Here is a 15449-nt window from a genome sequence, read left to right on the forward strand (position 1 = left end):
CACTTCCAAATTTGCGCGTTCCAGCTCAAGGCACCGTCTACTCCCTGTGACTACGAAGACCAGCACCCCATGAAGATCTCAAGAAGCACAATCGGGCTCGCTGCAGTCGCGATTTCCTCAATCGGGAGCCTTTCGTCGGCCCAACAGGCCGGCACAAACATTCCAGAAGTGCACCCGTCGCTGCCGTCCCAGGTCTGCACTAAGGTTACCAACGTGCTGGCCCAGGTCGACCAGGTCGACGCCAAGGTCGTCAACTGCGTGACGGAGAAATCGTCGGTCGTGATCGATGCGAACTGGCGCACGATGAACGCGGTCGGCACAAACAACAGTTGCAACGCCGACAGCAAGTGGAACTCGACGACGTGCTCGAGCCCGAAAGAGTGCGCGAAGATCTGTGGACTCGAAGGCGCCGACTACGAAGGCAAGCACAGCATCACGACTAGCGGCGAGACCCTCAACATGAAGCTCGAAACACCCGGTGGTGTGGGCACGCGCGTGTACGTGCTGGATGCGTCGGGAAAGAAGTACAAGCAGTTCCAGCTGCTGAACCAGGAGTTCACGTTCGACGTCGATATGTCGTTGCTGCCCTGTGGCTCGAATGGCGCACTCTACTTTTCCAAGATGGATGTAGACGGCGGAATCTCGCGCTTCCCGACCAACACTGCCGGTGCTGAGTACGGCACTGGCTACTGCGATGCCCAGTGCCAGAAGGATGTCAAGTTCATTAACGGTGAGGCCAACCTGAACAACACCTACGGCGCCTGCTGCACTGAAATGGACATTTGGGAAGCCAACAGTATGGCAACGGCCTACACAACCCACCCGTGCTCCACCGACGGCCCGGAAAGATGCGTGGCTGACGAGGACTGCGGATCCACCGACGAAACGCGCTACACGGGCTGGTGCGATAAGCCCGGCTGCGACTTCAACCCGTTCCGCATGGGCAACAAAAAGTTCTATGGTCGTGGTAAGAAGTACGACATCGACACGACTCGTCAGTTCTCCGTGGTCACGCAGTTTGTGACGGACGACAACACTGAGACGGGCGAGTTGGTGGAGATCCGTCGTCTTTACAAGCAGGACGACCGCGTTGTGGCCAACCCTAGCAGTACGTGGCCAGCACTGAAAGGCGTCGACTCCATCACCGATGCTATGTGTAATACGTCCAAGGCGTTCTTCGACGACCACCCGTACGTCATGGGCGGACTTGCCCAGCTCGGCAAGCAAATGGTCGGAGGCATGACGCTCGCCATGAGTATCTGGGTCGACTACGGCTCCAACATGACATGGCTGGACAGCTACTCGACAGGAGACGACCCGAAGGTGCCTGGCGCTTTGCGTGGTGACTGTCCCAACCCTGGCGGTGACCCCGACAGCGTCTTCGCAGAGAGTCCGGACGCGACTGTGAAGTTCATGAACATCCGCACGGGCGATTTTGGGTCCACGTACTAGGCGACAAATTTAGACTTTTTGAGTGCAAGTTTTGACAACGCAAAGTCGTGTCAATGGTAAAAAGCAAACTCTCCATCATTAACATCTCGTCGTAGAGCGCAACTATCCAATTGCCATTTTACTTAACGGGACACTACCTAGACTACTATCGCTTCGCTTGATGCTTTCTGCGACGATGAAGGCTGTGGAGCAAGCAACTTTTACCTCTTTTTTTTAGCGGGAAACACCAACAGCAGCCCAGCGACTTGCTTACAAAAGTCCAGCACGGTTGTGGGGGGCGTCATAATCGATAAAAGGACCCTCAGCTACGGGCGCGTCCGGACGATGGTTCACGATGGCAATTTTCAAGTGATCCCAATTCACTGTGCGCTTCATGGCTGGAATATGGTACAAGTCACGCAGGTACTGGTGTGGAAGAAAAGCACAATAACACGCGTCAGTCAAAACTATGCGCACAAGACTGAAGTATTCAAGACAAGTAACTTACTCCAACGACGTTCGGGAACTGCGTCAGGTTCTGCTGGTTGGTCTTCTTCTGGGAAACGTCCACACGAATCAGGGTGTTGAAAAGACGGATATCGGCCTCCGTCACACCCTTGCCAACAAGGTAGCGCTGCTTGGACAGCAGCTCGTCAAGCTTTGCAATGCTTTCGAAGCCTCTTTCCAATTCAACCCGAGCGGTTTCTGAATCCTTTGCAAACAGGGACTTGATGAGGCTCATGCTGATCTCAGTTAGCAAACCGTTTTCAATCGCGTCAATCTCCTCTCGCAGCTCCTCCGGGTAGAGCTGAAAGCTGGACGCAACCAGGTCGCGAAAGCCCGAGTCCAATGTACGGAGAATGCCCGTCGACTCCTCCGACACGATCGTCTGCTTCTTCTTGTCCCACAACACGGGCACCGAAAACTTGCGAAGTGTCGGGTCCACCTTCTCGTACAAGTCACGCACAAACTTGGCGTGGTTGACGGAGTCTGGAGTGCAACCTTCGGTGGGGTACTCTTTGCCATTGAAGCCGATGACAGTCGGGGTTGTCTCCGGGTCCACGAACACCCACCCCAAGTGCGTGTCGTTCTTGTCGTCAGGTTTGCTCTTCTGGTACACTGGGTGAGCTATGGAGAGACCGATGACGTCTTCGAGTCCTTTGAGGTTGCGAGCTGCCCATGCGCGGCAAGCAAATGGACACGAGTACGTCACGTAGAGGTGGTAGCGACCTAGCTCGGCGGGGAACTCGGCATCAGCGTTGGGCTCGATGGTAGAACTGTACGGAACTGGTTGGGCGGACATGACTGTTTGTCGATCAGTAGACGGAGATTTTGGGGTTGATGCTCAAGAGTAACTTGGCAAATGACCAGCATCTCTTCACGAGGCAGTAGACTGCGCCGAAGGCAGCAGAAAGCGTTGACGTCACCCTTGTACTTGTAAAAAGGATTTGAAATCCCTTCTGCGCAACATGGGTTCTCGAGTTGATTTGCCCTGCTGTTCCCTCCTGGTAGCCAATGACAGGGCGCTTGTAGACAACGCACGCAAACTTGCCTCGATTCGGGGAAGTCAACAAAACCCCTCTGGATGAGGGTTTACAGTCTCAAACTCGCTGTTATACGTAAAGACACTGTCTCTTGAATGGGGTGACTGCTTAAAAACCACTCGGAGGATGCTGTAAAGGGATTGAAATCCAACAGCAAATGAACACCCTTTGCCATTTCCAATGGTTTATAATATTCGATTGTAACGTATACGTTTGGCTTACTGCTTGCCGTTTGACCGATCGAATTCGCAATCAGGAAGTACATGTACACTGATGTGTTTAGCAACGGTGTTGGTCGTGTAATGATAGTCAACGCCTCTGTCTGCTACATTTTTAAGCGCGTCAGCACGAAAATCTTGTGACCAGCTCTTCGGTCAATCGTTCTAGCTAAAAACTGGAATCTCATGCTTCAATTTGTGCGGCGGTGCTCTGGAAGCTCGTTCTCAGAATAAATATCGGATTGTAGCAGAACAAGAGATTTTCCAGTGTAAACTCTCGCGTTAGTTGGCGCTGCAATCGGTAAATTCATCAATATTACGTCCCTTGTCTGGGCAATTTAGCTTATGGCACTCTATCCACACGTGCTTCATCGCACGGGCATTAGTGAACCCAAGGAACAGTAATGTGGTGATCTGAGCGATACAATCGCAGTACACGGTGTTCATTGATCGAACTGGCTTCCGTACTTTTCAAATCAACGCGTACCAGTTCGACTTGCTGGGAATTCGCTTCTAACTACTTACTTCAGCTACTGCTACAACGGTGCGCTCCTTGATCAACCGCAACGCTGAGGCAGAGAAGAAAGGCCACTAATATCTCTACACGATACTTTCAAGCGAAAAGAAGAGCGACAAGTGGCGTTTACTAATGTGCTAACACGTTTTATCTTCTTACTGCATTTGAAGTACAGTGTCAAGGACCTGCAGTGAAAATCTCTGTGAACAGAGAACATATGAAAATTGGGCTCGTGCCCCAGCGCACTCATTCACATCCAAGGTCCATTTGAAGACTCAATGACCGGACTTCGCTTGTGTAATGGATATTTCCCAGAAATCGGCGTAGTTTTGAGGACTTCAAGCCACGATACCAAATCCTCGTATTTTTACATCGGGTTGGACCACAAAAACAGAGTTCACGGTTGACAAGAATAGTTGGCCCTACTCATGGAAGTTTGGCCTGACACTTCCAACTGCCCACTGACGGCATTTCCGATCGACGTCGCCTGTAAATTCGTGAAAGAGTCTCAGCGTTCTACCTGCTGTGCTCGATCATGCATGGGGCTCGTCGAATTCTCGAGCTTGTAGTGTTCACATGGGAGTTGGCACAAGTGGAACTTCATGGCCGAGTCAGTGTCGAACACATTCAGAAACTGCGGTGGTTTCTCGATAAAACAAGTTTCACGAAGGCGGCAGCAGCCTGCGTAATTTTTCCACTTCCAAGTGTGATCACGTTAGCCGCCTTAGAGGCTATCCCGCTGGCGCCGCTGAAAGCTGGGACTTTTGCCAACTACGCGTTTTGGATCCGTCATGTGGCTACTTTAGCAGTGCTTGCACCTGGCATACTGTCAATTTTCCAAACCCCGCTTCCTGAGCTGAATATTACGAGAAGAACAGTGATGATACTAGGCATCGTTGGGTCCATTGGTTCGGGAGGCTTTGCATTCGTGGTTTCGCTTGTTATCGGCTTTCCGGTTCCTTTCACATTACTCGTCAGCGCACCCGCGTGGTTGCTAGTAGTGATACCGCCATTGATATCCATTTATTTATCCCGACTTCGGCACAATCCAGCACTCCTCAGAAGATTCATTCGCTGTTGGTTTGTTGTGGTTTGGCTTGCGGTATCGGTAGTACTTTACCCCACCTACGTCTTCGGTTTCCATCGACTGGGCCCGACCGGACAGGTAATCTACGTTGGTCTGCTACCCGTCCTTAAGATCACGGGCAGAAATATCATCAGCTGGCTGATTGGAGATCGCGACGACGTGAAGCCCGAAATCGTGACTTTCAACATTGAGGTTTTCAGTGCTCTTTACATGTCCGTCGCGTTGCAGAACTCTGCAAAACTGTCGACCACTTTTGCTGTGATAGCAATGGATATAATTCAGTCGAAAGTGGCCATCAATGATATCAACAAGATGATGAGAGGCATCGACCAGATCCTCCTTTCGACTGGACCACGGCGCTCCACCTTTCGTCACGTGGTTTTCAATCCAAAAGACCAAAACCCAACGGAGAATTCGGTTGAGCAATCTAGTGCACAATCAAATGCTATACTGGCCGGTGAAATCAAGCCATTTACTGCAGCCGCCACCATGAAGGGCCCATCTCAAACGTTGATCAAGCCTTCTGTGCTTAATTCAAACGCGGCGCGGGTCCATCCAACCTCAGGTCCATCAGAAAATATCTTGGAGGAAAATAGAGGTAGGTCGGACGTGGTGGAAAGCCGGCCCGTTGCAGCTACTGAAAAAGCTGTCCCAGCTAGCTCCATACCGAAAAAATCACGATCCAACCAGTTATCCCCGAAAGACCAGAAGTATTTGGCAGTTAGATCAGCTCAAGTTCTGTTCACGGCCGAATTTGTTCTCCTGGTCAAGTATGTCGAAGCAATTGTCCCAGCCATCTACGGTAAATTGAGATACTTGATTCGAATCCGCAAGAGTTATTACTAACTCAGGTCATTGTTTAGCGGCCTTCGTGGTGTTCGCGTTCAACTTTGGACATCTAGAATATTACAGTCAACTTGACTCCATCACACCCAGAAACCTGAACAACACGATTCTCAACGTCATGCTTTATTGGTTGCTGAAGTCGCTCTCGTTCTATATCATGTGCTTCATTATTAGCCGCAAATTGGGAATGTCTGCGGCTCATCTTGTGGCATTTGTCCTGATTCATCAGTGGGAAGCAATATTTAGCAAACTGCTTACGTGGGTGGTCTATACGACGCTGACCTCGCTCAAACACTCCGGTACGATTGATCCTCTCGGTTGGGTAAAACAGGGTAAAAACTGATTACTGTGTGTTGTCGATAATCAGGTCCAGATTTCACATTCAAATTCCCCTGGCTGCACAAAACAGCATGAACTTCCACTGGCGGCAAGGAATCGATTATGATATTATAACATCACAATAAGTAATACTTCGAAGCCATCCATGTCGGCCAGGTTTCGCCTACGCCTTCAATTCGCAAACAGAAACAAATTCCAAGTGGAAACAAATTCCATCATCAGCGTTGGTATGAACTCAGTTTGTAGTCTACATATAACAAGGCATTATGCGATAGTTTGCCGGGCAAATTTGAGCTAATCACGTTTACTTATAACAGGAACTTTCCACCAGATTCAACATTGAGCTAGCTAGAATTCACGTTGCATTTCATATTATAAAACGTAGCACCATCGGGGTGTCATCTGCGTCCACATCAGACTTACACGAGCTGGGCGCGATCGTGGGCTGCCTCGTAGTCGACGAAGGGACCGTCCGCAGCGACATGCGGGGCCTTGTTCACCATTCCGATCTTGACGTGGTTCCAGTTCACCGAGCTCTTGAGGCCAGGGATTTGGTACAAGTCGCGCAGGTACTATAATACAAACAGCAACGCACACGTCAGCACCATGCAACATCCGCACAAATCTCCTCCTGGCAATATAAGAAGCTACTTACCCCCACGATGTTCGGGTACTCCGTCAGGTGCTTGTCCGTCTTCGGCTGGTAAGTGTCCAGACGAATGAGCGTATGGAACATGCGCACATCCGCCTCCGTCACGCCCTTGCCCACCAAGTACCGTTTCGTAGCCAGAACGTTGTCCAACTCTTGCAGCGCTTCATAAGATTTAGCCTCCGCTTCCGCGGCATCCTCCGGTTTGCTGGCGAACACTTTCTTGAAGAAATTCGTGCCCACTGCCGCCACGATGCCATCATTAGCAGCATCGATTTCGGACCTCAACTCCTCCGGATACAAGTGCACGTTGGACGGCACCAAGTCACGGAAGCCCGAGTCCAGAGTCCTCAAGATGCCCGCAGACTCCTCCGACACAATTGTTTGCGTCTTCTTGTCCCACAACACCGGCACCGAAAAAGTGCGGGGAGCAGGGTCCACCTTCTCGTACAGATCTCTCACAAACGTGACGTGGTTCACCGTGTCGGGGACACAGTCGTCCGTGGGGTACGTGTTTCCATTGAACCCGACCATAGTAGGGGTCGTCTTAGGATCCACAAAGACCCAGCCCTTGTGCTCATCACTGGAGTCGTTGGGTTTGGTCTTCTGGAAAATGGGGTGCGCCACGGACAGGTCGATAGCGTCTTCAAGTCCTAGGAGGTTGCGTGCGGCTAGAGCGCGGCAGGCAAATGGGCACGAGTACGTGACGTAGAGGTGGTAGCGGCCCTTTTCAGCAGGGAACTGGGCGTCGGCGCTGGGCTCGATCTTGAAGTCGTACGGGGCGGGCTTGGCGGCCATGGTGGCGAGTGGCGAGTGGTTGAGTCTTGTGCGCTTGGAGGTGAATTGGGAAATGAGCTTGGCAGTCCGCAGCATATTGGCGAGTGAGGTAATCTCTGACCGTAAAGGATGACGTAATGCGCTTTATGATTGCCAAACACACTACTATACCGAATGTTAAACCCTATATATAGAATACCCAGTTGGACCAATCAAAGCGCAGCAAAATTAACACGTGTTCGGGAATGATGGTGGGGGATGATGGTCACTTCAACTTGCTAACGCCGTGTTACGGTTGGGAAGTGGATTTTCGTTCTAGAGCTGGGTCCTGTCCTTGCCTAGACCTGAGCTCTTACGCGCGCAGTTCAGCTCAGTACTGATGCCGTGCGTGCGCACATGGGGTTGTCGCCCTTGCCCTTCTAACACTGACGGCCACTTTATCATTGCCTTTGCTGTGCGTCAGCGATGTCGGCGCTAACATTTACATACATGTAGATCTGCTGCTCGCTAGACAGCGCTCTTTGAGTGAAGTGAGGGTGTATTTCCTTAAATGTCTGAAGTCGCAGCCTAGTGAACTCCTGACTGGACTACACCACCTCCGTTTTAAACACTCTAGTGTTATCTCCTCTCCTTCCTCCTGTTGTCAAGCTCTACCGCCCTCCACTCCACCACCTGCCGGTGATTTCCTAACGAAATGGGTATCACGGAACCATTGATCAAGTCGAGGCAACTCGAACAAACACAAGCATGATCCGTAAGGGCGTCCGTAAGCGCACCATCCCAGCTGACGATCTCGCCGTCTCGAAAAAAACGATTGCAGGAAGGATGACGTCAAGGCTCTCTTCTCACGCAGCCCACCCTATTAATAGTGTGGGTACTCGCCAATATGCTGCGGACTGCCACGCTCATTTCCCAATTCACCTCCAAGCGCACAAGACTCAACCACTCGCCACTCTCCACCATGGCCGCCAAACCCGCCCCGTACGACTTCAAGATCGAGCCCAGCGCCGACGCCCAGTTCCCTGCTGAAAAGGGCCGCTACCACCTCTACATCGCGTACTCGTGCCCATTCGCGAGTCGCGCCCTGGCCGCCCGCAACCTGCTCGGCCTCGAAGACGTCATTGGGCTATCGGTGGCCCACCCGGTCCCCCAGAAGACCAAACCGGACGATGAGGACGACTCGCACTTCGGATGGGCGTTCCCGGACCCGGCCACTACCCCCACAGTCACCAACAAGACTGGGAAGGAGTTCTCTACGGCTGACTGTATCCCAGACAGCGTCAACAACGTCAAATTTGCGCGTGACTTGTACGAGAAGGTGGACCCTGCTCCGCGCACCTACTCGGTACCGCTGCTGTGGGATACCAAGAAGCAGACCATCGTGTCAGAGGAGTCTGCGGGTATCCTCCGTACAATCGACTCTGGTTTCCGGGACTTAGTGCCGTCGAGCATCCACTTGTACCCAGAGGAGCTGCGGGCCGAGATTGATGCTGCCAATGATGGTATCGTGACGGAGATCACCATGGGCTTCTTTAAGAAGCTGTTTGCGAAGACGCCGGAGGATGCTGAGGCGTCGGAGGCGAAGGCCTTCGAGGGCATTGCCAAGCTCAACGACCAGCTGGCTACGAAGCGCTACCTGGTCGGCAGCAGCGTCACAGAGGCGGATGTTCGCCTGTTCCACACGCTCATCCGCCTGGATGTCTTCCAGAAGAAGACTGACAAGAAGCACCTGGCGGACTTCCCTAACGTTGTGGGGGTAAGTTGTTGAAATGTTGGGAGGTACAATGGCTTGGTAGTTTGGGCTGACGTGTGATTTTATTGCTGTGTTGTGTAGTACCTGCGCGACCTGTACCAGACTGGGCTGAAGAGCACCGCACACTGGAACCACCTCAAGATGAGCGCGGAGAACACCCAGCCTGATGTGGAGGTGGAGGGTCCGTTTGTCGACTACGACGCGGCCCACGAGCGTGCTCAGCTTGTTTAAGCTTTTGTGCCACTTAGGTTCTGTGAGTCAACACGTAACCAAGCAGCTATCTGTAATGATAGCGCCGTTTGACCCTCTCAATCATTCTTGGTGTTGTGGATGGTGCTGTATATGATCAAGGTGGAGTATTCACCAACCCACCCCCAACAGAAATCGACGCGAGCGCGGATGTGGTCAAAAATGGACCACCGTATCTGGATCCAGAGGCACGCCACGAATCACCAACTTTCTGCTCTGTGGAATCGCGCAGATCGTTGGTGAGAGTCGTTTGATTTAGGACCGACCGAAGTTGATGAATAATTTGAGCAAGACGGACTTCCCCCAATATAGTTCTCTTCAATGCAAACATGCAGAAAACACTAGACTTGCTCAAAGTTGCTCGAAATGCATTACCCTGAGTTATGACGAACACCAGTGCTGACAGAGGATCACGAACCTTGGTTCACTAGGTGCGCCAGAAGTTGCTACTACTGTCATAGGGATTGTACAGATTTGGACGAACAGATGTGACGCGCTAGGTTTTTCTATTGTATTGAGACCGAAGCGGACTCAAAAGAACGACACTTGGAGCCAAAACTGATATTTAACCAATCGGAACCCGAGGACTAAATTATATCCAAGCATAACAAATTGACTTTGGCTCCAATAAAACGTCGCTCTGGAGCTCAAACCACCTTTTCAATAAGGTGACGAGGGTTCAATTCCCACGACTGCAGCAAAGTTAAACACCTGAGTGGTGGCCTTGGTGCCGGGGTTCCAAGGCAGTAGGTGCACCTACTGACGTCCCCCGCCCTATCTGGTCAGTCTATTAGAGTCCAGCCTTACTCCATGCCTTCTTTATGCTACTCTCACTAACCGCATCCACGCAGCAACGACGCGCTCCACCAAGCGCTTCCGCTTTTCGGGGGCTGGTAGGCGCTGTAGATTCAGCAGACGTTCGCGAAGGGGCACCCGGTTGCTCTCCCTAACCGCTGACAGCTCATAGGACAGCGTGATGGCGCGCAACTTCTGCTTAAACGGGCCCATGACCCCCACGTCTAGAGATTGAAGCACCTAGGTGGTGTTCTTGGGCAGGGGCACCCCAGGTGGCAAATGCGTCCTGCGCCTCGGTCGAGACGTGACACTTCAAGTTGTCCACGTAGATCGCAAGCGGCCTAGGCTGGGCATCACACACAAAGCCACCCCAGGCATTTTCAATGAATATGTCCCGCCACACCCGCGAATCCATCCAAGCATTCGTCTGACCAGTCGCCATAACTCGGTTGGAATGGCCCTGGACTTCCTCCTCCACCCGTCCTCCTGGCTGCCCTTTAAAGATGATGAGCGGGCGAAGCTTTTGTCCTGTAGCCGATAGGATTAGTAGCACGCTTGCCCTCTCCGATCGCACCCGTCCTTTGATCTTGACTCCTTTCTTGGCGCCACGCTCGCTAATGATACGTGAGGGGGTGTCATCGTAGTACACTGCGGTCTCGTCGGCGTTGAAATTGCACGATCATGCGTACGTAGCGCTGACCTTGCTTCCTACCTCGCTAGCGCGTTTGCGCTGCTCTGCTTCAAGGTCTAGCGTTGAGAGCACAGCCTTCGTAGGGCGCCGAAACGAGAACCCACACTGGTAGACAATCCGCCGCATCATGCGGCCTAAGCTCTCCTCCTTGTTCTTTGCCAAGTACACTGATGTGAACTCGCTGTACTCCTCCTTTACGAACACTAGAACATGGGATGTCTTCAGCGGAAAGTCGTCGCGTCTCATTTCCTTAATCCACTGTACGAGCTCATCGCAGTGCGGAAATAGACTCTTTCTGCCTTGCCCGCCGACGCTGCTCTTAGATCGCTTCTTGTTATTGCATGCCTCTCTGATGATAGCTTCCCGACCCCTCCATGCGTGCACAGCAGTCCGTGACTTGATACCGTGAAGCCTCGCGGCTTCAGTGACGCTGACGCCAGTATTGATATCTTCTAGCGCCTTGAGTTTCAGAGCGTTGGAATAGGCATTTCTTCGGTCCCTAACTACCACTTCAGCAGCAGTGCTTGCTGTGTCACCTTCATCATCCTCCAAGTTGCTGCACAGGTTGTCATCGTCGGCCACACCCCAAGCTCGCAAGTGAGCAGTTGCTGCGTCCTCCGGACACTGCATTTCCAGCACTAATTTTGAGTGGCGAAAGTGCGTTCACATAGGGATGATCTTATTGGTCGAAATGAGTGTATGGTGGGGCGGATGTAAAATCTCATCTGTCATTGTTTTGTGTCCGTCACATCTTTCCGTCTAAATCTGTACCTCACGGAGCCAGTCTGTAACGGGGTACACCGACGTGTACCCATGTTACATAAAGAGTGACAGGATGTCCCTATTTAGTGTCCATGGTACGTGGTACCGGCTGGCGGTGAACCAACCATGGGCACCTGTTTAGCTTTTACTGTACTTGACTTAGAGTTTGTAAGGATCAAGCTTGGCTTACCTATAAAATATATTCAGTCTTTTAACCTACCGTCTAAGTCGTAGTCGGTTCCCTTAGGCCGGGAACCGTGAACTTGTTGTTAACCGAAAGCTTACGCTCTCTAGCACTTCCTCTGTGCAGAGTGTTGTGTGCCCCGTCACACAGTCAAGCCAAAAGGTGTAATCAGGACATACCGATCCACACAACACAATCGTTAGACCAGCTTTTCGTTGCAAGCCGTAGAGTAAGTCGTACCAGAGTGTCGAAGTTAGGTAAGTGTCGTGTAGACAACCCACAACAATGTCCTACTGAATATTGCTTCCCCACTGTTCAACCAGTTAGTAGGACCCGAAGGCTCCAACCGTCCTCGGCCGTAAACCCAGGTGCGTGGTCAGGTCCTAAAAATTATCGAACCACTACACCGCCCTTCCAAGACTTTACCACTCTCTGCCTGAGACTGAAGTTGACTTCAACGTGAACTGTTGAAGTTTCCCCAAAATTGCAGTTAGTTTGCCGCCGTCCTTAAATGTTCCGTACTGTTTCACCATCACCGGTATATCCTTATACAAAGTGTTGAACGACCCCATGAGTCCTTTATTGGTTGCAGACCTTTCCACCCTACCAGTATCTCGTAGCACCGAGTTGCATCGGTGATCTTTGAGTTTTGCAACTGTAAGGACAATGTTTTGAGCAACCACGTGCTCGCAAAGTTCCTGCATCACGTCAAACGACTCGTCCGCATAGAACTTGAGGCGAGAAGCGTGTACGTCTGTTTCCACGCCGGTGACAAGGTGACGGTCACAAAAAGAGTGGTTATCGGCTCCAATCACTTGATACGGGCCTATCTAGGTAACGAGAAGCTTGGCGTTGTGTTTGTGGTCCCCCTCGACCGCAACACGTAATCTGCAACATCAAAATGTGGTGCTTTGGCTCCTTTCTGCATTTGTTTTGGCTTCGCCAAGTTTGTTACGACTTAGCTGTCTGGCTTGGCAGTGAATTACTTGCACTCTGTCACGATTTTTCTCCATTTGCTCTCAGTCGGCCCCGAGATTGACAAAAAATTTAAACGTCGTTGTCGAAGTTGAAGTCGAGTGGAGACACTGCAGGGAGTATACACAATAGCTCCACAGGCGTTTTGTTGCCGATAATGTAACAGGAGTGTAGTTTAAACTTGATTGAACCAGCAGAATAACGCGCGATCTGTTGAGGTGAAGTGACCTGGGTCAAACTGCCAATGATGGGAAGGGATCGCACCTGAACTGATTGGACCAGAAGGGTTGAGGTTGGCGCTGGATATATTCGGATGACCCCAATACCTGACTTGGTACCACAACGATGGCACAGGAAATTCAGATTCGTCTTTTGTCGTACAACAATTAATTGCGTTTGAGTCATTGTGGCCGATCCACTGTGTGCTTCTGTTAAACCACACATAATTTGTTTACTGTCGGTCAAAACAATTTGTCGCCACTGAATGGTCGAATAGGTAGTGGGTCAACTGGATGCTGCTCCGATGTTTCTTCGCGCTGTCGTCTGAGAGTGACTCGCTTCACAGCAATCGTGGAGGTTTGGTTGGTTCCTGCCCAACGAAAACCCATGTCAGCCCACATGTTGTTGGCACCTTCAATATGCTCGATGGAGTGTCGGTACTCCACCAGCTTCATAGCCCAGCGCTTACCACGAATATACTTCTTCACTGCACGACCAGGAGCGGAAAAGTGAATCAAATTTCGATGATGACGTACATGCAAAAAGCACCTGGCCTTAGCAACAGGTAGCTCAACATATTACACGCCATGATGATCGGATAAACTTCTTTTTCAATAACACTCCAGATCATTTATGCACCAGTAAAAATACCACCAAGACAAATTAACAGCTCGTGCTGCTGGTCTTGGATGTTTGTATCACTCGTCCACTTGGGCACGCGCGAGAAGACCACAAACTATCTATAACAGTTTGCGGCTGGCGAGGAAGTTCTTGAACTTGGCGGTGTCCGGCGGCGGTCCTTGGAGCTGGCAGGTGACGGTATTGGTGAAGGGGCTGTTATCGAAAGTAAAATTGAGAAGTGATTGAGATTGAGCTGTTTGCTTTTACGGATGTCCTGGAGACCACTAGTGTCTTATCCTAAAACCTATCTTTCTCTAAATGCAGTTACTATCTTTTCTATCAATAATATTGTCTAAAATACCCGCATAGTTGTAGTTTCATCAAAACTTCAGATCCCATACTGGATAGTAGCATATTTTGATGAGTTAGACCAATCAAATTAATGATTCTAGGACGTTTCAGATCCTTGATCGAATCCTTGGATGTATTGAACCTTACACATATTGGTAGACATGCACACGAAATTTTATTGTTCAACAACATTGGTTGTAGTTTGCACCAATGCCTGCTGCTGACGGTGACTGCATCATATACGTGCAGCACCCTGAGCTGGAGCAGGGGTACGCGGTCACTACCCTAAACACTATGCTTTTTAATGGTTTTTTAACTGTATTTCTGTCGTTTTCTGTATGTAGGCTGCTCATGTGGATTGTCTACATGCGCAAAAATAGATATATTTCTGTACCTACTCCATATGTATTCCAAGTTTGGTCCCACCCTCTTTCAAGGGCGGCCAATGTAACGGGGTTACACGTACCCGTTAGTGTATCGTACACGAATAGTGTGTTTCACACAAATGGTGTGCACACCCAAGTTGGTGTGTGTACACGAGACTTAGGTTGGTGGCCTCACAGCCACCCGTCATGCATATTACTAGGCTCTACTATGGTAGATAGTGAGTGTTATACATTTACCCCACTGGCGGCCTTGCCGCGAATAACAACAATAAAAATCAGTTCACGTTTTGAAGTCTAGTGTCTATTAGCCTTATTTAAGGTATTAATAACTCTAGGAGTCTGTAGATCGCATATCTACAGACTGTACTTGGTTCTGGTATAGAACCTAGGTTTACAACCGAACTAAGACTCTGAGAGTCTACGTCTTCCTTTGACGCAAGCTACGGCAGCCCCGCTGCACTTGGTAGCACTTGTAGTCAATCCTACACCTGAGTCTTACGACAGTCCCTCTGTGAGGATGGAGCAATTTGGCCACTTACCCCCGAACCAACAGGACGGCGTAAAAAGCTGATATCATTGTTGGGCCCGGAAGGTGTGGCCCATCTTGCTTCGCAAGGCCCCGACGCGATTAATGCGCATCTGGAGGCGTTTTCGAGTTATGAGAATGCTCAGTTGGAACATCTACAACAGAAGATGACGGCTGTGACAGCGTCTACGACGCCCAAGCCGGCATCGGATGGAGCTCCACGAGCTAAGCCGCTCATGGTGAGCGTGAAGACCTGTGAGGGAAGAAAGGAAGGAGAGAATATCCTGCTCTGGATTAGAGAGGTCGAGATGGCCATGGCGTCCGCCATACTCCAGACGGAGCAACAGCGCGTGGCGCTGGCCGTGTCCAAGCTGGGTGGCCGGGCCCGGGAGTGGACCCTAACGTGTGGCACGTCGGTGGACAGCGCGTTTCCATCCTGGGAGCAGCTGAAGCTTCGCGAGTGTTCTCGCCGCCTAACCAGGACTAACGCGTGCGATCACGCTTCCTGGCTACCCGCCAAGGAAAGAAG

General features: G+C 50.9%; 5 protein-coding genes across 5 annotated transcripts; 2 read left to right on the plus strand and 3 right to left on the minus strand.

Annotated features, from left to right (window-relative positions):
* Positions 1–69: 69 nt before the first annotated feature.
* Positions 70–1452, plus strand: KRP23_3942 (Exoglucanase 1; the record flags this gene model as incomplete). The annotated part of the gene is made up of 1 exon (XM_067888859.1): positions 70–1452. One exon carries the CDS (start codon positions 70–72, stop codon positions 1450–1452), a length of 1383 nt encoding a protein of 460 aa, XP_067748060.1.
* A 249-nt stretch (positions 1453–1701) lies between these two features.
* On the minus strand, positions 1702–2734 carry KRP23_3943 (Glutathionyl-hydroquinone reductase YqjG; the record flags this gene model as incomplete). The annotated part of the gene is made up of 2 exons (XM_067888860.1): positions 1702–1857; positions 1940–2734. 2 exons carry the CDS (start codon positions 2732–2734, stop codon positions 1702–1704), a joined length of 951 nt encoding a protein of 316 aa, XP_067748061.1.
* A 3592-nt stretch (positions 2735–6326) lies between these two features.
* Positions 6327–7504, minus strand: KRP23_3944 (Glutathionyl-hydroquinone reductase YqjG; the record flags this gene model as incomplete). Its single annotated transcript, XM_067888861.1, has 3 exons — positions 6327–6330; positions 6406–6554; positions 6638–7504. 3 exons carry the CDS (start codon positions 7502–7504, stop codon positions 6327–6329), a joined length of 1020 nt encoding a protein of 339 aa, XP_067748062.1.
* Positions 7505–8369: 865 nt separating this feature from the next.
* Positions 8370–9392, plus strand: KRP23_3945 (Glutathionyl-hydroquinone reductase YqjG; the record flags this gene model as incomplete). Its single annotated transcript, XM_067888862.1, has 2 exons — positions 8370–9164; positions 9243–9392. 2 exons carry the CDS (start codon positions 8370–8372, stop codon positions 9390–9392), a joined length of 945 nt encoding a protein of 314 aa, XP_067748063.1.
* A 1492-nt stretch (positions 9393–10884) lies between these two features.
* On the minus strand, positions 10885–11526 carry KRP23_3946 (uncharacterized protein; the record flags this gene model as incomplete). The annotated part of the gene is made up of 1 exon (XM_067888863.1): positions 10885–11526. One exon carries the CDS (start codon positions 11524–11526, stop codon positions 10885–10887), a length of 642 nt encoding a protein of 213 aa, XP_067748064.1.
* Positions 11527–15449: the final 3923 nt, after the last annotated feature.

The sequence above is a fragment of the Phytophthora ramorum genome (assembly GCF_020800215.1).
Source record: "Phytophthora ramorum isolate Pr-102 chromosome Unknown Phyram_PR-102_s0003, whole genome shotgun sequence".
Classification (NCBI taxonomy): domain Eukaryota; phylum Oomycota; class Peronosporomycetes; order Peronosporales; family Peronosporaceae; genus Phytophthora; species Phytophthora ramorum.